The sequence below is a fragment of the Dipodomys spectabilis genome, unplaced genomic scaffold (genome assembly GCF_019054845.1).
Source record: "Dipodomys spectabilis isolate Male_0828 unplaced genomic scaffold, ASM1905484v1 ptg000096l, whole genome shotgun sequence".
NCBI classification, from domain to species: Eukaryota; Metazoa; Chordata; class Mammalia; order Rodentia; family Heteromyidae; genus Dipodomys; species Dipodomys spectabilis.
Genome location: NW_024870773.1, coordinates 12,641,880 through 12,663,989, shown reverse-complemented (window position 1 = coordinate 12,663,989; position 22,110 = coordinate 12,641,880). Strand labels below are relative to the sequence as shown.

The window sequence follows — 22,110 nt, the reverse complement described above, 5'->3', positions numbered from 1 at the left end:
TATATCAACTGGAGAGTTTCTTTCTCAGAAGTACTGGGGAAGGAAGCACTGTGGTTTGGAGAGACAGAGTGCTTTAGAGGCAAAGATTATATAGTCAGAAAGTAGATGACGGGTTTGGTGAGGACAGGCTATGTTACTCAAGTATGGACTCAGATTGAATACTGGGAACAAAGATTTCAGGGAGAAAGACAGTGTGTCATAGAAGAGTGTGGTTAGTGTAGGTACAACACAAATCAGATAAGAAAATAAATGGTGAGCAAATAATTGGGAATGGAACAGAGAAAGATCATTTCATAGCAATCTAGACAAAATGCTAATTGAGTTCTTCTACTTAACAATTTCTCTTTATGATTTTTGTAGGTTGTTTTAAAATGACAATGAGTAAATGCAATTTTATTACATCTTTCAGCTTTTCTATTATGTTGGAAATTAAAATTATTCATAGATCTAGGAGAACTTTAACTAGATGTGTTAATAAATCCAAAATTGAATATATTTAAGGGAAATTGAGGCTATCTAGGACTCATAATGAAATCAGATGATTTTTCTAGACAGATTCTTTCATAAGGTCGACAATTTGAAATTAATTTTCTAAAAGATGTGGAAAGAACGAAGTTGCTAGGCAATTCCAAGGGTGATTATGGAGGCTGATAATTACCTTCAACACTGCAATCAGTTTTCAATCAAACAGATTATGTATCTAAAAAAATTCAATAAGGAAATTACAATGAGTTTTCATATTCAACAATTATAATGAGAAAATGCATTTTTTTCTTTTTGGTCAGAATCAGAAAAGGGGGAAAGAGGATTTTTCAGGAGAGATAGTAGAAACCATTTAATGAGAAAGCAAAGATCCAGGCCAAAGAGTGTTCACTCACTCATATTTAGACACATATCCTATGATAGAACAAAATGACTGAAATTATATGGGCTAAGGATCAGCACTAGTTTCTGTGGGGTTTTATTTTGATTATTTTCATTTCTAATTGATCACATACCAATGATTTTTAAAGTGCTATTTAAATTGCATTCTTTTAAAAGCCAAATAAAAGCACAAAATATTTATCTGAATTTCTTATTCTTAACATTGTCAGATGCAAAATTCTCCTGTCAAATTGCTATGAATATTTCTAAACACACTTTTGTTATTCTCTATTGGTGTGCTGGAAATCATACTAGGCAAGAGCTCCACCACTGAGCACATTCCTGACCCCAGCATTTACTTTTGATTTTGATACAATACACAGCTGAAACCAAAGCTGCATGAAACCACACACTAATTCACTCTATTGTAGATGTACAGCAGATAATTGGTTAATGTAATGTTTCCTAAATAAATTGAAAATGCTCTTAGCTCTTCCCATTGGAAGTTAATCTTCAAGTGGACAAGACATGAATAGAAATAAATAATGGCCAACCAATCTACTCTTGTAGACAGATTCTTAAATTTCAACCAAAGGGATTATGTGTCCAAGAGAACTCAACAAGAAAATTAGGGGGAATTTTCATACAAAGTAAGATAGCTTGAAAATTATTTCATGCCAATGAGAGAAAATACTATAAGACCCTATAGTAGAATACAAAGAATACAGCATAGCATACCCAGAAGAGGTCAGTCCTCATGTGGAGTTAGCAGGAGTTCTGGCCAGCAAAGAGGGCATTCAAGAACAAATGCAAAAGTTGGGAGAAACCAAAATATCTGGAAACTGAGCAATGTGTCAGGGTGACCAGGTAGTTTGATAAGACATGGAAAATGAGGGGAGTCATGAAATACAGGGTAAGGGATCTCGGTCAGTAGTGGCATGTTATGTTGGTAAGGAGTGCAATTAGGAGAAACTGAATTTGGATTCAATTTTCCAGACTATATAACCATGACCTCCTTCTCTCAGATTGTGATTCACAATTACCTGGCAAAGAAGACTTGGAAAATACAGCTAAGTGCCAGAAAACAGTTTAAAATTACATCTGATTTTCCCACCCAGACATTTCAATGTATCTCACTCTTAATATTATCCTATACATACAAAGGTACATATGTCATCATTAAACTTGAATTATCTATTAATTTTTCTCCTTATCCTTATAGTGAACATTCTGAAATTTTCTTGATACAATGGTACAAAGAGCTTTCTAATATGGTTTCCATCTCACAACTAACAAATAAATAATAAGTACGCTTATTCATATACTATATATTCATAACTAATAAATACAGATTGGTCTATTGATTTAAATCCAGTGTCACTACATGTTAGCAGAAAATACTATGAAAATATATAATATATAAATACATATATGATACAAATCACATTCTCTGAAAAATGAACCTTACCAATTCTATAACTTTGCAGTATCACATTTATAAAAGAAATCAAAGAGAATATTTTCAGAAAAGAGGGCAAAAATTGTTGAAGAAGAAGCATATTTTAGCTGAGGAAATACACATGCATATGCAAACATGTTTACTCAAATTACAACATAAATTCAATGAGGTCTTATTGGGATTCTAATACCTATTTGCATAATAAAAGCATTAAATATGTTCTGTTGGGAGATATAACAAAAACTCAATCTTATATATATATGTATATAAAGGGAACTATATTTTAATGCCTTTTTATACAATTATATCTGTAAGTACAATTATTGATCATTTTTCATTTTACCACATCTTGATATTGTGATAGTTCAAAGTTGTGACATATAATCTAAACAACAAGAGGAAAAATTTTACACTGATACATCATTTATTAGTCTGTTGCACATGTATGATGTATTATTTCTCCATGTGAAATTTTGTTCCATCATTGATAGAAAGTATTGGTTTCATGATTAACACAATTATTTAAGGGTTGACACATTTATCCAGTGTTCAAAACATTTGGAAACTGTTATGCTCCTGGTACAAATATAAATTTTGTAAAATTCTGTCCTTTGTGTGCAAGTGTGAATTTTTTCATGAACAATGAATACTAGCAGGTATTTGATGTATGAGCCTTGTCTCACCTTTGTTTACGAGGCTTAGGTCCAAATCATATTTCATCTGTCCCTCCTTCAGTTAAACATGTTGAGTGAGGAAAAAAAAATAGTGGTTAGTTTAGCATGTAACTCAATCTCACAATGCTTTCTCAGGAGGCAAAGTTGGTTTGGACCTCGTTTTCCATAAAATGCCCTGCTATACATCCTTCTTGTTAATCCCATAATTAATATGTATGCTGCCTTATCAAAGTCATTTCAACCAACAACCTAGACATGGAGGTCCATGACTGTCATCCCAGATGTGTTGGAAGATAGTGGCCTGAGGCTCACCTTGTGCAATAACACAAGACCCTCTCTAAAAAAAATAATTAAATCAAAAAGTGCTGGAATTGTGGTTTCAATGATAGAATACCTATTTAGGAAGTATAAGGCTCTGATTCAAAACCAGTACAGTCAAAAAAAAATGAAGAAAATTGTTGTGAATTTGTAGGCCTCTAGTAGGGGTATTTATTTTATTTATTTACTTTAATGTGACAGAACTTCATTTTCACATAAAAAAAAGGGAGACTGTCATCTTAGGGCATAAAACAAAACCTAAATGCATTCTCCCAACTAAAATGAGCAAAGTTGAAAATCACTTTATACCTTGCCAGTGCAAACAAAAGAAAAACAGTAATAACAATATTAACATTAATAAAGAGACTGGATCTAAGATAGACAATATCATGTAATTTTAACAGTACAATTAAGAATCTGTCACTTACAAACATTATAGTTTATCAGAAAACTATGGCATCCAATATAAACAAAAATATTACAAATGCATCTAAGTTTGATAAGCAAGAATATGAAAAATAATTTTAAGAGTTGAATAAATCTAGTAGACAAAAATAGAGATATAAAGTAATATAAATAATTAATAAACCCAATTATATTTCTCAAGGAAAATAATGATATTTTGGCCAAGTTTTGCTTGTACAATTCCAAGCTACCCCAGGCAAAATAAAAAAATGTTCTCAAAATCCCTTCTCAATAGGAAACAAAAAACAAAAAACTGAGTATGGTGGTACTGGCCTGTCATCTGGCTACTGTGGGAATTCTAAATAGGAGGACTGTGGTCCAGGCCTAGAAAAAGCAACATCCTATCTCAGGAATAACCAGAGAAAAAAAGGCCTGAATTCATGACTCAAGCAGTAGAGCACTGGTCTAGCAAGCACAAGTTCAGATCCCAATGCTATAAAAAATGGTAATAATAACTTCACAGAAATGGAAACTCCATAAACAAGGTCCATATCTATGACATATCTATGAATATGTAAAGATCTTTTCATTTTGAAAATCAAGATTTTTACTTTAGATATATATATATATATATATATACATAATTCATATATTTTATTGTTATTTTAGAGGTGATAGACAGAGGGGTCACAGTTACATGAGTCAGGTAATGAGTACATTTCTTTTTGAACCATGTCTCCCTTGCTCTCACTTTCCTAGTTTTTCCCTCCCATCCCACCCACAAGATGTATAGTTCATTGTCCATATAGTGTCTAGTGAGTACCACTGTTGTATATGTTCACCCTTTGATCCACCTCTTCTGTGCCCCCCTTACCCTCCCAAACACAAATAAACTCACAAACAAGACAAAAGGAAAACACAACAAAAACAACAATAAAAATCTCCTGTTTCCTTTTCTTAGGATTCATTTCATGAAATATTATTTTATATGGTCATATGCACAGAGCTATTAAGCCTTTGTGTGCTCCACACTTATGCATATCCTCTTCTGGTCTCACTATGTGAGTATCTAGAAACCTGTATAATTTATCATATCTCAGTGTATATTTTTAACCATTCAGTGTGTTTACTTGTAGATTTATAGGAATATTCTGCTTACTACAAATGAAGGAAACAATGTTTCTTTGGGTCTGGCTTACTTCACTTAATATGATTTTTCCCAAGTCTTTCCATTTCCTAATGAATAGTACAATACCATTCTTTCTGATAGATGTGTAGTATTCCATTGTATACATACGACATTTTCTTGATCCATTCATCCACTGATGGGCATTTGGGTTAATTCATATCTTGGCCATGATAAACAATGCTGCTGAACATGGTTGTTTGGTCACTTTAGTGTGGCCTTGTTTGTGTTCTATTATTTAAATGGCCAAGAGTGGGCATTTAGAGACTGGGTCATAGGGAAGTTCTATGTTTAGTCTTTTGAGGAACCTCCAGACTGCTTTCCAGAGTGATTGAACAAGTTTACAGCTGTGTAGTAGCATTCCCTTTTTGCCCCACCCCAACCATCATTTGTTATTGTTAATTTTCTTGATAAGGACCATTCTAACTAGGGTGAGGTGGAATCTCAATGTTATTTTGATTTGTATTTCTTTTATGGCCAGAGATTTTGAACATTTCTTCATGTGTCTATTGGGCATTTTTACTTATTCCCTGAGAAGTCTCTCTTAAAGTCTTTGCCTATTTGTTGATTGGGTTCTTGAGTTTTTGAAGGTTTGTTTTTTTGGTGAGAATAATTTTTTGAGCGCTAAGTATATTTTAGATCTGAGGCCCTTGTCTGATGCATAGCTGGTTTAAATCTTCTTCCATTCTTTGGACTTTCTAATTATCTTGCTAGATATCTCCTTTGCCATGCAGAAGCTCTTCAGTTCAATGCAATCCCATTTAGCCAGTCTTTCTTTGATTTGTTGTGATTTCAGGTCTTTACTTAGAAAGTTTCAACCTATACCTAGGAGCCATACTATTTCCCCTACCCCTTCCTGTAATATTTTCATGGTATCTGGCCTTGTATTGAGGTCTTCAATTCATTTGGAATAGGTGTGGTGCCTAGTGATACATAGGGTTCTAGCTTGAGTCATTCTGCACACGGATAACCAATTTTGCAAGCATCATTTGTTAGAGGCTGTCTTTCTTCCAACCTGTATATTTGGCTCCTTCACAAATATTAAGTGGCTATATGTGGGTTTATTTCTAGGTCTTCTGTTCCATTGATCCTCAGGCTTATTCTTGTGCCAGTACCAAGCTGTTTTCACTAATATGGCTTTGTAACAGAGGTTGAAGTTTATTATTGCTACTCTTCCAGCACTGTTTTTTCTGCTAAGGATTGTTTTGGATATTCTGGATTTTTTATTATCCATATGAATTTTTGGACTGCCCTCTCTACTTCTTTGAAGAAAGTTGTTGGGATTTTGATGGTAATACATTTAATTTGTAAATTGCTCTGGGCAACGTTGCTATTTTTCTGATGTTATTTCTTCCCATTACAGGGTATGTGAGGTTTCTGCATTTCCTTAAATCTGTTCCAATTTCTTTCAGATTTTTAAAGTTTTTACAATACAGGTCCTTCACCTTTTTGGTTAGGTTAATTCCGATGTTATGTTGAGGGGCAGCTATTAAAATGGAGTTGCATACAGAAAAGCTACTGATTTTTGTGGGTTAATTTTATACCTGATACTTTGCCAAAGTTTCATGTATACTCAATTAGCTAGAGAGGGAAATCTATAGGGTTCTTGAGGTATATAGTATCTGCAAAGAGGGATTGCTTTACTTCTTTTCCTGTTTAAATCTCCTTCATGAAATTTTCTTGCCTCATTGCTCTTGCTAGGAATTCCAGTACTATGTTGAAGAGGAGTGGAGAGAGTAAACATCCTTGACTGGTTCCTCATTTTAGAGGAAATGATTTTAACGTTTTGCCATTAAATATAATGCTGGATGAAGGTTTGTCATATACAACCTTTACTATATTGAGGCATATTCTACGGATTCCTGGCTTTTCCAGAGCTTTTATCATAAACAGATACTGAATTTTATCAAATGCTTTTCCTGCATCTATTGAGATGACCATTTGGTTCTTGTCCTTGCTCTGGTTAATGTATTGAATTATATTAGGTGACTTGCATATATTAAGCCAGCTTTGCATCCTGGAATAATTCCCATTTGATCATTTGTTTAATCCCATTTGTTTAATTCTCTGTTTTCTGTTTGGTCATTTCTGAGTGCTTCTTTTTGAAATCTTGTTTTAGGATTTCTAAAAGCCTGTTTACATGACTGATATGTTTATTTGTTATTTTTCCTTAATGTCCTTTAACTGGGTAGCTGCTTTTTCACAGGACTCTTTTGCCTTGGACTTCATTTAGCTTCTTGTTTGTGTTCTCTATTAATTCTTCCATTATTCTCTGGTTAGTGTCATTATGCTCACATTGTCTTGTATATATTTTCAAACTTTTCATTAATTAAATTTATCAGTAGTGTTTTTTCCTTTTTTATTTTATTTTCTTTATTTATTATTATTATTATTGTGAAAATACCGTACAGCCAAGTTGTCATGTTGAAAATGAACTTTACAACTTTGGTGGGGGGGTGGGGGGAGAATTGGGTGGGGGGGTGGGGGGAGAATTGGGTGGGGGGGTGGGGGGAGAATTGGGTGGGGGGGGTGGGGGGAGAATTGGGTGGGGAGGTGGGGGGGGCTTGGAAGGGATGGGAAGGGGAAACAAAAGAGGAGGCTACAATGCTTGATAGGAAATGTACTCATTATCTTTCCCATGTAATTGTAACCCCTCTGTACAGTTTTTTCACAATAAAAAAATGTAAAAAAAAGATTATGCAATGCTTGCATATATTGAAGTATCATATGGTACCCCATAAATGTGTAACCTTTTTATATTTTTATATGTCAGTTACAATAAATTTAAATAAAAAGAAAAAAAGAAAAAAGAAAACACCGTACAGAGAGGTTACAATTACATGGGTAAGGTAATGAGTACATTTCTTATCAAGCATTGTTGCCTCCTCCTTTGTTTCCCCATCCCATCCCTTCCCATGTCCCACCCATCCGCCCAACCCCCTCCCGCCAAAGTTGTAAAGTTCGTTTTTCGACATAACGACTTGTACATCTCATTGTTGCAGTGGGTCTACCTTTATTCCTATTTAAACGATTTGTTTTCCCCCTTCCCCTCCACAAATTATACCAACATCAAATACAGCGAAAGCAGGGGTTATACTGTGAGGGAGGGACATAAAAAGCAACAAAGAAATTATCTTATAAATATGTTAGAAACAATGGCAAGGAAAAAAAAAGCATTTGAATCCTTATGTTGAGGTTCATTTCCCCTAACATCAACTTAAATGACCGTTTCTGCTTGTCTCAGACATATACTAGTTATTGCAAATAAGGGAAACCATGGGACTTATGTTTCTTTGGGCCTGGCTTACTTCACTTAATAGATTTTTTTCCAAGTCTTTCCATTTCCTAACAAATGGGGCAATGTCATTCTTTCTGATGGAGGCATAGAATTCCACTGTGTATATATACCATCTTTTCTTGATCCATTCATTACTGAGGGACATCTGGGTTGGTTCCAGATCTTAGCTATGGTAAATAATGCTTCAGTAAACATAGTTGTGCTGGTAGCTTTAGTATGGTCTTGTTTGTGATCATTTGGGTAAATGCCAAAAGGTGGGATTGCTGGGTCATAGGGTAGCTCTATGTGGAGTCTTTAGAGGAACCTCCATACTGCTTTTCAGCAGTGTTTTTAATGCATTGTGTGAAGTGTCTTCTAGGTTTCTGTTTTCCTGTTCACTTGTCTGCTTGTTTTCTGTGAGCACTGTATTTCTCCGAGTTTGCATATCTCTAGTATATCTGGGATGTGTTCTGCCCATTTGAAGACCCTTTTAGTTTTTATCTTTGGGCAATCTGTTCCCTGGTTTCTTGGTTGAGTAGTCATCCAGTTTTCTGTCCCTTTGCTGAGACTTAGTTATCTGGGTTCCAGGCTTTTTGAGAAAACTGAGTGAAGATGCAGAGTTCAGATGTGCTATGGAGTTGTATTGTTAAAATATATCAGATGAAAGTATTAGAGTTAGCATAGAGAGGGTTAGAGACACCTAGGGCGTTTCCCTGTTGTTTTGCCACCACCTTTCTGGAAGCTAAGATCGTTCTTTTCTGTGAAGCTCGCTTCATTCATTTGTACTAGGAAAGGAGTGAGAATGGGCTATTTAAAACTAGTCCACAGGCCATACTTTAAGAAACATTGGTGCTGTCTATATCCCCGGATAGACCTTCAAATATTGCTTGAATGAGCAATATAATGCTCTCTCAAGTGTAGTATCATCATTGAACATTGTCCTATTGTTAAATGTTGAGGTTGCATCTAGTATTTTTATTATTATTCATAATTTGCAATGAATCTTTGTATAAATGTCTTTGCCTCCTCTAGTTTATAAAGACTAACTCCAAGTAATTTCACTAGGTCAGAAAAGGTTTTTATAATCTCTTTCCAAAGAGACCCTCCTGCTCCACATCTGGTTTACATTAGGTGGTTGTGAATTATGCTAACTGTGCACTTGAGAAGCAGAATGCAGATTGAGCTCTCCTTGGCTGCATTAATTCTCCTCAAGGTTAAGTTCCACGAGCTTGTGTCAGCTCTATTCACACTAATTGCACCCATATTTCTCCGCATGTTACCACTTGAGTGCTTTTGCCACTGAGAGAATGTCTCTGCATTGACAGATTTTGTGGTCAACATATTTATTTCCAGCCTAAATAGAGTGAGGGAAAAATTTGGCAGCTGCTATGTCATGTGAATGACTTTAGCATAATTCGGTGTCCATGTTATTTGGTTGTGTGACCCTTAGATGATTAATTCTTTCCTCCCGCTCTGTGGAATTTCTGGTTGTGTTTGCAAACCTCATTCTTCCTGAATTGTTTCCACCCAAACATGTGGTCCTTATGGATTTGAAAATGAAAACTTGAACTCTTAGATAGCTTCTCTCTCTATTTATCTTTGCCTTTCAAATTGGCTTATTTCTTGCTTTTTTGCTTCCTTGGCCCAGATTTTTAAGAGTAAAGTCATCTTCTAAGAGTAGAAATTGGTCAATAACATTATTTCCATTTCTTTCTTCTCATGATTTCATCACATCTGTCTTTGTAAGTAGTCATATAACTGAGCAGTTACAGGCACAACTTATTCTTTAAGTTGATCTAATAAACTCAACTTACTCTTCTCTTAATCTTAGGCTACTGTACAATTTCACTCTACCTGCATACTTTGTTTTCCCACAGTACTAGGGTTTGAACTCAGAACTTTGTGCTAGTTAGACGAAAGCATTATAGAGCTTGGGCCATACCAAAGCCTTTAGCCTGTACATTCATATAACAAATGTAATATTGTAAGTTCTATGTTGACTTTTTGAAATCATAAACATATGAAAATATCCTCCCTGCAGAAGTGTTGTGCTCCAAGATATCAATAAATATTTCTGCTCCCTTCTGTATTCCACCTTCCCCCATGGAGCATTTGCTCCATGGAGCAAATCTTGTTATGGATTCAGCATAGTATTTGGAAGATCATACTTGAAATACTAAGTAAAAGCCACTGCTACTTCCTTAAAATAATACCATGTGAGTTTTTACAATATGTTCAAGTCAAAGTGCATTGTACATTGAATAAGAACACAAACTCATTTTGTGTACTATCCATTTTGCTTCCTCTGACTCAGTTTGCATTTCCTGTTTTCTAATTGCCTCTCTCCAACTTCGTACAAATTTCTCACTTGTTTTGTGGTATTTCATTGTGCTTACTTTATTTTTTCAAAATGTTATAAATTTAGATTATGAAAAGACCAAGATAGGGTCGAGATTTTAAGTAAGTTTCCTTAATTACTGTCTATTCAAGTAGACTAAAAATGGTCAGAATCTGGGTATAAAATAAAACTTTTGTGATATTTGGGAACAAGAAAGCTGATATATATGTATATATGTGAGTATGTATATATATGAAAACTCATATATCAGCTGATATATAATTATATATTATATATAATATTTTTATATATTAGTATATATCTGAAGGCTGATATGTATCAGCTGATACATAATTATATATTATATATTCATATTATATATGTATACATGTATATATACATATGTATATATGTTTATATGTGTATATGTATATACACATATATATGTGTATAGATACATATACGTATAGATACATATATGTATCCATATATATATATATATAAATATATATATATGTCAACACTGAGAGTTGCCCAGGAGAAACACTGTACAAATCTCTACCCATGACTACAAGTTAAAAATAAAAATCATATTAAGTGAAGTAGGCCATGCCCAAAGAAACATAGGTTCCATGGTTTCCCTTATCTTCAATAACTAGTATGTGTCTAGGACAATCAGAAAAAGTCAAAAGCTATGTACATATGACCATATAACATAAATAAGATGATGCTAAGCAAAATTAACCCCAAGATAGGGACACAGGAAGTTATTTCTTTGTCACTGTTGTTTTTAATCTACTTATAATGTCCTATGTGATTTTTTTGTTTCTTTTGTATGTTCTTCCCCCCATGGTATAACCCCTGTTTACACTGTATTTGATTCTGGTGCCCTGCATCTTGTATATACATTTTTCTGATTTGGGGAGGGGAAGGGAAATAACAAAATGCTAAAACAAGGATACAAGTGGACCCATTGTAACAATGAGAAGTACAAGACACTATGTTGAAAATGAACTTTACAACTTGGGGGGGTGAGGGAGAAGGGGTTGTGGAGGTGAGGAGGGAAGGGATGGTAGGGGAAAAACAAAGGAGGGAGTAACAATGCTCGATAGGAAATGTACTCATTACCTTACTCATGTAACTGTAACTCCTCTGTACAGTATCTTTACAATAAAAATATATATTAAAAATAAACAAAATAGAAAACTAAAAAAAAACAAAAACAAAAATATTTTCCTAGGTTAAAAAAGCAGAAAGTAAAAAAAAATAAAAGAAAGCCAGAGGCTATTGCTTATTGATTTTTTTTGTGATCAAACAAGGAAAATACATTATTAATAACACCCTTTTTAAAAGAAAACAAACATTTCTAAGACCTCTCCTTAGCAGAGAGAAATGTGTCCAAGAAATATTTAAATCAGTTTTTATATTATATTTTCCTTTATCTGAAAGATTAGCATATTCAGAAGGCTTTGTACTCCTTAAATCTCACAACTGGAAACCTTTGGGGAAACTGAATTGAAGAATTCAGGATAACAGAGTTGGAAATGAGAGTATAGAACTGAGATTTACTTCTCTGGGACACCCCCCCCCCCCCCCGATACAACATTAATCAGACACAACCAAATTAAATACAATAAACATAACACTCAGAATAAATGAATTCTACTTCCACCTGGGGACGCGTTCTACTTCATTATTTAGATATATTCTGGCAAAACTGTCACATACACTTTCATGGATAGAAAACATCTTTCATCCAGAGTAACAAATGAAATACTTCACAGCCAAAAAAAATCCCCCAACATTCAGGTATGTACACATGGATGTTCCATACTCCCCACACACTGGGTAGTATATTTACCTTACAAATAGGAGAGATATTATAAATTAAGCCCTACTATCTAGAGATTCCCAAAACTTGGAGCAATATCTTTGATCTGGTAAACATAAAAGTTGTTGGTGGGTAATAATACAACTTGAAGTACAATGGATTTGCAGTTACTTACCTTCAGTTACCCATATAGTGACCCTCCATCTATAATTACAACTCCACATTCTAGCCCTCGGGTGTCATCAACCTTCATTAGAGTCACTCCCTCACATCAGTGCCTTCATTTGCATTCTCATTTTAATAGAAAAAATATTTTAAAAATATTAAAAACCCTCTCAGTAAGATCAATAAGAAAAAAAGTCTGGGATTTTTATCCATTTATCTGACTTTTGCCTGCCAATCTAGGTTTGAGTTACCTAGGGACCCAGTAGTCCCAATGCCAAGTAGCATTTCTTCATATCATGATCTTTTGTGTTCCTGTCCAACTTTCACCAGTTGACTTCTCAGCTTGTCCCTTCGGTTTCTAGTCATCTTCCTGGCTTTTGGACCATCTGTCCTGTCTAGGCCTACGGTTTGGGTTTTCTCTTGCTTCCTGATTTCATGCCTGATTTCAGCTGAGATTAATTTTTTTGATCCCATGGTGCCTTTGGCTATCCCATATTTACATAATTCCTAATTCCCATTCTGTGTTGGTACTCTCTACCTCATGTTCAATCTTTCCTGGACTAGCTATTGCTTTGGCATTTTGACACATTTCACAGCTGCTCTTTATTTTCTTCCGGGTCTCCAGCTGGAGACCAGCGTTGCCTAGATGTTCACCTCATCTGTACCATTTACAGAGCTTACTGCTCTGAAAACATACTGAATAGTCTTAGAAGAAGTTAAGGCAAAGCGTCAACAAATAAGTCCTGTTTAACTAGAGAAACACCTATGTATTCCATTAGTAGTTAAGGAATTAATCGATCCTTGCTGACTTAATTTAAGGGTTTACCTATAACTATTTTTTTCAAATTATAACCTATAAAAATATTACATGTGGCCTTATTCATCCTAAATCAAATTGGAGCCTTAGGGAGTGTGAAATATTTAAGCTGTTAGGTATTTAAGCCAATTGTTTGAAAACAGTGAGAATAGCAGCACTTGCAAGACACTGATTCCCCAGGCAAAATGTCTTGCCAGCCAAACAGAATGGGCCAAATGAGGCTTTTGGGCCCAGCAGTGTAGTCACTTCTTAGAGACCATAAAGATCATGTGTTTTCAGTAAATGACAACCGAAAGTCATGCTTCTGAACATTTCTTTTCAAAACACAGATCAGTGGGCACTTCTTTTTGCTATGTTTTCGAATTTAGGGGTTCTTACTAATAAACCTATTAATTAAATTGTATACTCTGATTAGGCAAAAATATTCAGGCATTATGTATTTTTTCTTCCTGTTCGGCCTGAAGACACTGGCAGTCATCCCAGGATCAGTCTTGTATTCTCCATCGTGTGTTTGTGTGTGTTAGTGTAAGTGTGGCTATCCACACATTTGTGTATGACCATCCTTTCAATCTGTCACAGAGTGCATTTAGTTACCTCTTATATTATTGTTGTTTCTAAGATAGGTCTGTTTTCTTCGTCAATTATAACCAAAGATTCCTAGGCTGCCTATTTTTGATCGTGTGTTTTTTTTAAGCATCAAAAGAAAATGATGAATTTAGGAAATCAACTTAGTAGATCATACAGATAAAATCAAATGTAAGATTTGCAACATAGGTCCTTTATGATTTTCCTAAAAGGAAGTACTAACTTAAAAGGCTTTTTTAAGCATCCAAATGTAACTTTGCTGATTGAAATCCTCATGACTATGTCTCCTGTTCTACAATTCTCTGCAGCACTTTTATAAAAAATGCTCTTCAGAAAGTAGGAGAAAATGAGGGAAGAGGTGACACTGTTCAAAAAGAAATGTACTTATTACCTGATTTACCTGGTTTATGTAACCGTAACCCCTCTGTCCATCATCTTTACAATAACAATTTTTTTAAAAAGGTAGTGGTCTTCAGGAAGGGTGGTTTGGTAGTTTAGAAATCTAAAGGACTCCAAGATGGAATTCTCTGGGACCAGCTCAGCTTCATATTACATTGTTCTCTGTGATGGTGCATTGTTTGAATTACTTGAGAAATATTTAATATTTTAAGAAATCAATATTGGAATCCACTCATACCACTTTTATTTTTCTGTTTTTTTTTATCTTATCTCTCAAAGTTCAAATTACATTTGCTTTTAAGACTGTGGTTGAATTGAGATTCCACCTCATCCCAGTTAGAATGGCTATAATCAAGAAATCTAATAACAACAGATGCTGGAGGGGATGTGGCCAAAATGGAACATTACTGCATTGTTGGTGGGAGTGTAAACTTGTTCAACCACTTTGGAAAGCAGTATGGAGGTTTCTCAAAAGACTTCACATAGAGCTCCCCTATGACCCAGCAATCCCACTTTTAGGCATTTACCCAAATGATCACAAACAAGGCCATACTAAAGCTACCAACACAACTATGTTTATCACAGCATTATTCCCCATAGCTAAGATATGGAACCAACCCAGAGTCCCCACAGTAGATGAATGGATCAAGAAAATGTGATATATATATATATATATATATATATACACACACACACACATATATACATAGTGGAATTCTATGCCTCCATCAGAAAGAATGACATTGCCCCATTTGTTAGGAAATGGAAAGACTTGAAAAAAATATATATTAACTGAAGTAAACCAGACTCAAAGAAACATAGGTCCTGTGGTTTTCCTTATTACCAATAACTAGTATAAGTCGAGAATAAGCAGAAAAGGTCAAAAGCTATGTACATATAAGATGATGTAAAGTGAAATGAACCCCAAGATAGGGACACAACTTGTTTTTTTCTTTCTTGATATTGTTTTTAATGTATCTAAAATGTACTGTGTGATTTTTCGTTTGTTTGTTTCTCTGGTATGTTCTTCTTCCCCCACGATATAATCCCTGTTTTCACTGTATTTGATGTCAGTGCCCTGCATCTTGCATATACAATTTTTCTAATTTGGGGAGGGGAAGGGAAATAACAAAATGCTAAAACAAGGATTCAGGTTGATCCATTGTAACAATGAGATGTGCAAGACACTATGTAGAAAATGAACTTTACAATTTGGTGGGGGGAAGGGAGAGGGAAAGGATGGTAGGGGAAAATCAAAGGAGGAGGTAACAATGCTCAATAAAAAATGTACTCATTACCTTACTTATGTAACTGTAACCCCTCTGAACACTATTTTTAAAATAAAAACCATTTTTAAAAAAGAACATGGTTGATGTCCTGAGACAAAAAATGTTTACTTGTGGTAATACATTCATGGAAAATAAGTTGTACAGGCTAGACAGCGTGTCTCCCAATGGTCGCTACCATCAATGACCTGAAAATGTACTATGCTACATTTCAATTCTTACTTATTGCCTTTTCTTTCTGGCTTTAAGGAAAAGTGAGAGAAGTGGTAACTGTGCCTTTGTCAACCCTGTTTATGGGAACTGGAACAACCCAGAGCAAATTGAGGTAAGTTGTGGTGGTGAGCTGCATTGTTTCACAAACAGACACACACACACAGCCACACACAACCATAAGCACAACCACCACTAGTTTCCCTTGGGTATATTCTTCATTATGCTAAGAGAAACATTCTAATGGAGTTATTTCAACTCAAGGTAGAATAGATTTCTACTCAATAAATGGTCAGTGAGAAATTTTCATTTCAGGAAGTTCTAGTCCTCTTGGAAAATCAATTCAGTGTTAAATTGGTCTATGCTCACTGTTCAGACTCAAAGAGAATTGATAAATCTAAAAAATACCAGTTTAACCTCCAATATCAGTCAGTTATTCACTATACTTTCTTACTGAATATACTTCACATTTTATTTTCAAAAGACTAAAAGGAGAATGGTATTCTGTGTTCTTTTTAAATTTAGGTATAGGTAGGGAGATAACTTAGAAGAGGGCAATTATAGATAAAATGTATTTTGGGGTGCCACACCTGATCAATGAAATAACACGTAGGCTAAAGCGTAACTATCAAACAAAAAGTTTCCTCTTAATTCCCTCTTATTAATTCTTCCCAGCATTATTGATATATAGTGACGAAGATGTATACTTAAGTTATATAATGTGATTCCTTACATACACACACACACACACACATATTGAAAAGTGGTCACCACAATCAAACAAATTAATACATCCATCATCTCACCTGCTTTCTGTTCATGTGCATGGTGGGAACATTTGTGATAAAGTCTCTCAACAAATCTTAGGGTACTGCATTATGAACTATAATGAGAATTCTGGGATGGGTTCATCCTGAATAATTGAAGCATTATATCCTTTGACAAATATCATATACATTTCATAGGTTAAGTATATATATATATATAATATATATATATCATATATATGTATGTAGCATATATATGTAAGCATTCATTAATTATGAAATGAGTTTAGTCCTAGACATGAGAGTTCCCAAACATCTGACTTTAGAAGTATGTCCTTCTGTTATAAAGCTGATTATATAGAAAGCTAAAGCATTTTCTCCATGATCACTTTTATATGAAAAGAAGCTAAAAGAAGTTTATTTTTTAAATTTTGTTACTCTTGACATTGAAAATTAATGGTAAGGTAGCAGATTCGTAGCTTCAAAGCTTGTAACATATGGTTGAAGTCTGATACAACCTTTGGCATCTGTGTTTATTTCCACATTTTTCCATCATGATGTGATACACACAATTTTTGACAATTTTTGTTATAAATGAGAATTAGGAGGTTCTTCTGTTGACAGAAAGAATCTGGATAATCTATCAAGTAAATCGAGACCTGAAGCATAAATAAAAACATATCCCTGGGGCTGGGAAGGTGGCTCAGTGGTAGAGCGCTTGCCTTGCATGCTCGAGGCCCTGGGTTCGATTCCTCAGCACCACATAAGCAGAAAGAAAAAAGCCGGAAGTGGTGCTGTGGCTCAAGTGGTAGAGTGCTAGCCTTGAGCTGAAGAGCTGAGGGACAGCGCCCAGGCCCAGAGTTCAGGCTCCATGACTGGACCAAAAAAAAAAAAAAAAAAGAAAAAGAAAAAAAAAAAAACATATCCCTAACTAATAGATCATAAATAAGTATAGACACAGTATTTAATTATTAGGAAGCTGTAATAAATTAGGAAAATATAATCAAAATCAACTTTAAATGTTTTCACTACAGAAAAGAAGATGTAAACTTTGTGTCTTCAACGTAAGCTTACTTATTATCTGATAGATAATATGCAGTAAGCTGAAATGTTTTAGATCTGAAAATTTCATGTATTATCACACAAAGTTACAGTCATTAAAAAAAAACTGTCTAGGAAGGTGTGATGTATTGTTTTTTTCTTTTCCTGAGAACTCAGCTTCTCTGAAGTTTAGAGCCATGTTTCTTGGCACACAAAGGAAGAGGTCAAAATCAAAGATTCCTCCTCTTTCAACATGCCTACAGCTGGTTTTCACCATGGATACATATGTTGGAGCAATTGATGTCTCCAGGAAAAGTGCAGAGTGATTACTTTCTACTTTTTGACAAAAGAACAATTACTCCTTTTTCATGGGCCCTTTCCATAATCCTTTTTCCTTTTATTAAGATTAACTGGAGAATCTGTCATGTCAGATCTCCTGATCTTCCTTGTTTTGATTTCTATTTTTTCCACAAGAATGTCTTTTACGTTAATTAAACTAAGCCTATGTTTTCTGACATTATCACAAATACTGCAAATATTATCTGAAGAACTCTTTCAGAAAACTCATACTCTGCTATTGATACTGAACTCGCTGATGCACCAGCAGCACTAACAACCATCAGGCCATCTTTCCATTCTCCTCCCACGTGTCTCCTCCGCTCTCTGGAAGATTTTAAAGCATATACCAGTTATTATTTTACTTCAACTTTGAAGCTTAGTAGTATCTTTAATGGATTAAATACTTTAAAGGAATATAACCACAATATCATACCAGATATTTAGCAATAATCTCTTGATGCCATCCAATAATTAGTGTTCAACCTACCCCAACTGTCTAACAGGTAAGTCAAAATTTTAGATCTAAGTTTGTGTTGTTTTTACATTTTCAAACTCAGAATATGTAAAAAGCATGTGCACCTGGATTTATAGCTGTATCTCTTAAGTCACTTTAATCTAGTTGTCTGATTTCTTTTTTCTTTGCAAACAATATATTTATTAAAGAAATGTTTAACTGAAACTCCTCTGTACAACTACCTGAAGATAATGAAAATAATTTTTTTTGGGTCCGGTTATGGGGCCTGAACTCTGGGCCTGGGCACTGTCCCTCAGCTCTTCAACTCAAGACTAGCGCTCTACCACTTGAGCCACAGCGCCACTTCTGGCTTTTTTCTTTTTGCTTATGTGGTGCTGAGGAATCAAACCCAGGGCCTCAGGCATGCAAGGCAAGCGCTCTACCACTGACCCACCTTCCCAGCCCCACAAAATAAGCAAAATTTTTAACTGTATTTTTTTGTCTTTTCTTTTTTGGTACTGGGGATCGAACCCAGGATGTTGTACTTGCTAGGCAAGCGCTTTGCCACTGACCTACATCCCAGCCCAAAATAAGCAAATTTTTATTGGAACACACACAGAACAAGAAATCAGTTTGTCATCCAGAACTTCACATATGTTAGACTTGCCAAAATACTTTGTGATGATTCTGTCAGCTTAGAGTTGTTGGATTTCTTTCATGATTTTGCTTTGTTTAACCTAACTATATTAATACAGTGGGCTGAGTAGAATCAGAGAAAGGGAAATTCAACATAACGTAGTGGAATCCACTGCATTCCTTGCATCCTATCATTCCTTCATGCTCCATTGGTGCCCCGGTCCAGAGGCCCTGGCAAGGAGAACCAAAATCTCTGTCAGAGATACAGATGCCACATGTTGAAGACACTAGGGAAAGACTCAAGGGATGAGCTAGCTATTGCTCCTGTGGAAATCTGTTAGAGCTTACTGTGTGATCTCACAGACATATCTTATTTCGATACCTAAAATCCTAACCTTTTAAATGTGCATCTCCCTTTTTAGAATTCTGTGTACTCCTTCTCAAATCCGTTTTATGGAACATCACCTGGGAACTTGGAAATCATGTCTCATCATCCCAAATCATAGCATCAAGATCAAGCCTAATCCGATATGTGCTGTTTACAGAAAATGCCAATCTTCAAGCTGATCTTGGACGATAGTAAAAAATAAAAGGAGAGCTTTGAAATGCTAGCATAATTACATTTATAAAAAATCCTTACTATATAGTTTAAATGTTCTCACAGAACTAGAATCAGTTCTTTATCTTCATTGAATCTCTGGATATGTTAATAAAGGCTTCTACTGAACCAACTTGTTTTCCTTTGTTTTTTTTTTTTAGTTTATTTCTTAAACTGATGTATCAAATGGCTTCAGAACCTTAATGTAAAGGACTTTTAAAATGGTTATTTTTTGACTTAGAGCTTACAAGCAAGGATGAGTTAACTTGTGCAACTAGGAAAAATAGATAAATCCTGGTCATTGTAATCAGCATAACTGTAGCAAAAGTTATTTCCATATTTTGAATACTATGGAGGAAATGATCCCAAACTTACCTTTTTCCAATGATTGCATAACTAATATTCATAGCTATCACATAATGCTCAGATATGATAGAAGAGATGATATATAGATATAAAATAAGATAAGCATTGGGCTACAAAAAAACTAAAGCTATGGTTTATATGGTTTAATAACATACCAGTTATAACATACCAGTTTAACTATTGTGAAAGCTCTGTAACCACAGCAAGAATGCTGGTTGTTCACATCTCGGCTCCTACACTCTGAAGCTCATTTCCCCACGCAGTAGATGATAGCTAACAAGCTGCAGCTTCACTATGTGCACAACAAAATTTAGAGACAGTGAAAGTCTTACCGTGTGTCCTGCTTTCCCATCTAAGAAAATGTTTCCCAGGATGAACATGGAGTAACCACTTCCCAAGATGCATTTCCAGAAACCATTGACAAATAGAGATTTCATTGTCAAACTTATTATAGCTTTGTGATTCTTAAAGGTTCTGCTTTTCTTTCTTCTTGTATCAGCATGCAAAATGTTTCTAATTGCTAATACATTTAGAAAAAAGGGTTCATATCTAAAACAAATGAAATTAAATGTCAAGCTCCATAAATTACTAATCACAAGTGGAAAAGGCACTTCTTTCAATAGCAGTCACTTTATATAATCTCAATGAAACTAGGTATGTGCCATGTCTGGAATTAACATTATAACTATGAATATGTTAATATATGCATGAAAATAAAAGATTACAATATATAAGGATGCACTTTAAAAGCTCACACTAAACTGGGTGCCAATGGCTAACGAACACTCCTAGCTACTCAGGAGGCTGAGATCTGAGGACTGCAGTTTGAAGCCAGCCTGGGTAGGAAACTCTATGAGACTTGTATCTCCAATAAACACCTCAGAAAAGGCTGGAAGTGACACTGTGGTTCAAGTGGTAGAGCCCTAGTCTTGAGCACAAAGAAGCTCAGGCAGAGTGCCCAGGCCCTGAGTTCAAGACCCAGAACTAGCATGCGAAAAACAAAAAACCTCACACTGATGTATACCATTAAACATTCTGAGGGGTGAACCGCTCTCAAGAACACATTTTTTTTCTCAAATGTGAAAGAAATAATAAAGAGATTTTTATTCTCCTAGTTTTTGAAACATTTGCTTGTTTATTTAGGTATGCTTTTGGCAACAAGTTGAAAAACAACTTCCTTAGAGATCATAACGTGTATAGAGCTTCTTTACTTGGAAGTGGTCTTAGGAAATTAGCATAATTACCTGCTGTCAACATAATCTTGAGCTAATGAAAGGGATGCCAATGTAGTGTATCCAGAAAATTAAATCAGATTTCTTTATCTGCTTATTTTTAAGAATAGATACTAGGTTTTCGACATAGCATCTTGTACATTTTATTGTTGCCATGGGTCCCCCTGTATCATTATTTAAAATTTTTTATTTTTTCCCTTCCCCTCCACAAATTATACCAACATCAAATACAGTGAAAATAGAGGATATACCGTGGGGGAGGAACATATAAAAGCAACAAAGAAATCATCTTATAAATATGTTAGAAAAAACAGAAAGAAAGAAAAACCACTTGAGTCCTTATCTTTGGGTTCATTTTGCCTATCATCAACTTATCTGACCGTTTCTGCTTGCCTCAGATATATACTAGTTATTGCAAATGAGGGAAACCATGGGACCTATGTTTCTTACTTCACTTAATATAATTTTTTCCAAGTCTTCCATTTCCTAACAAATGGGGCAATGTCATTCTTTCTGATGGAGGCATAGAATTCCATTGTGTATATATACCACATTTTCTCGATCCATTCATCTACTGAGGGGCATCTGGGTTGGTTCCATCTCTTAGCTATGGTAAATAATGCTGTAATAAACATAGTTGTGCTGGTAGCTTTGGTATGGTCTTGTTTGTGATCATTCAGGTAAATGCCCCAAAGTGGGATTGCTGGGTCATAGGGGAGCCCTATGTGGAGTCTTTTGAGGAACCTCCATACTATTTTCCAAAGTGGTTGAACAAGTTTACAGTCCCACCAACAATGCAGTAAGGTTCTCTTCTGTCCCCATCCCCTCCAGCATCTGTTGTTGTTAGAGTTCTTGATTATAGC

General features: G+C 35.0%; 1 protein-coding gene across 1 annotated transcript in view; it reads left to right on the top strand.

Moving 5' to 3' along the window:
• Malrd1 (MAM and LDL receptor class A domain containing 1) overlaps positions 1-19,612 on the top strand; it is a 462,193-nt gene extending 442,581 nt beyond the window's left edge. Inside the window, exons 39-40 of the mRNA XM_042686149.1 lie at positions 15,854-15,929; positions 19,474-19,612. Coding sequence (XP_042542083.1) covers positions 15,854-15,929; positions 19,474-19,557 — 160 coding nt within the window. The 3' untranslated portion in view covers positions 19,558-19,612. The remainder of the gene's footprint in view (positions 1-15,853; positions 15,930-19,473) is intronic.
• Positions 19,613-22,110: the final 2,498 nt, after the last annotated feature.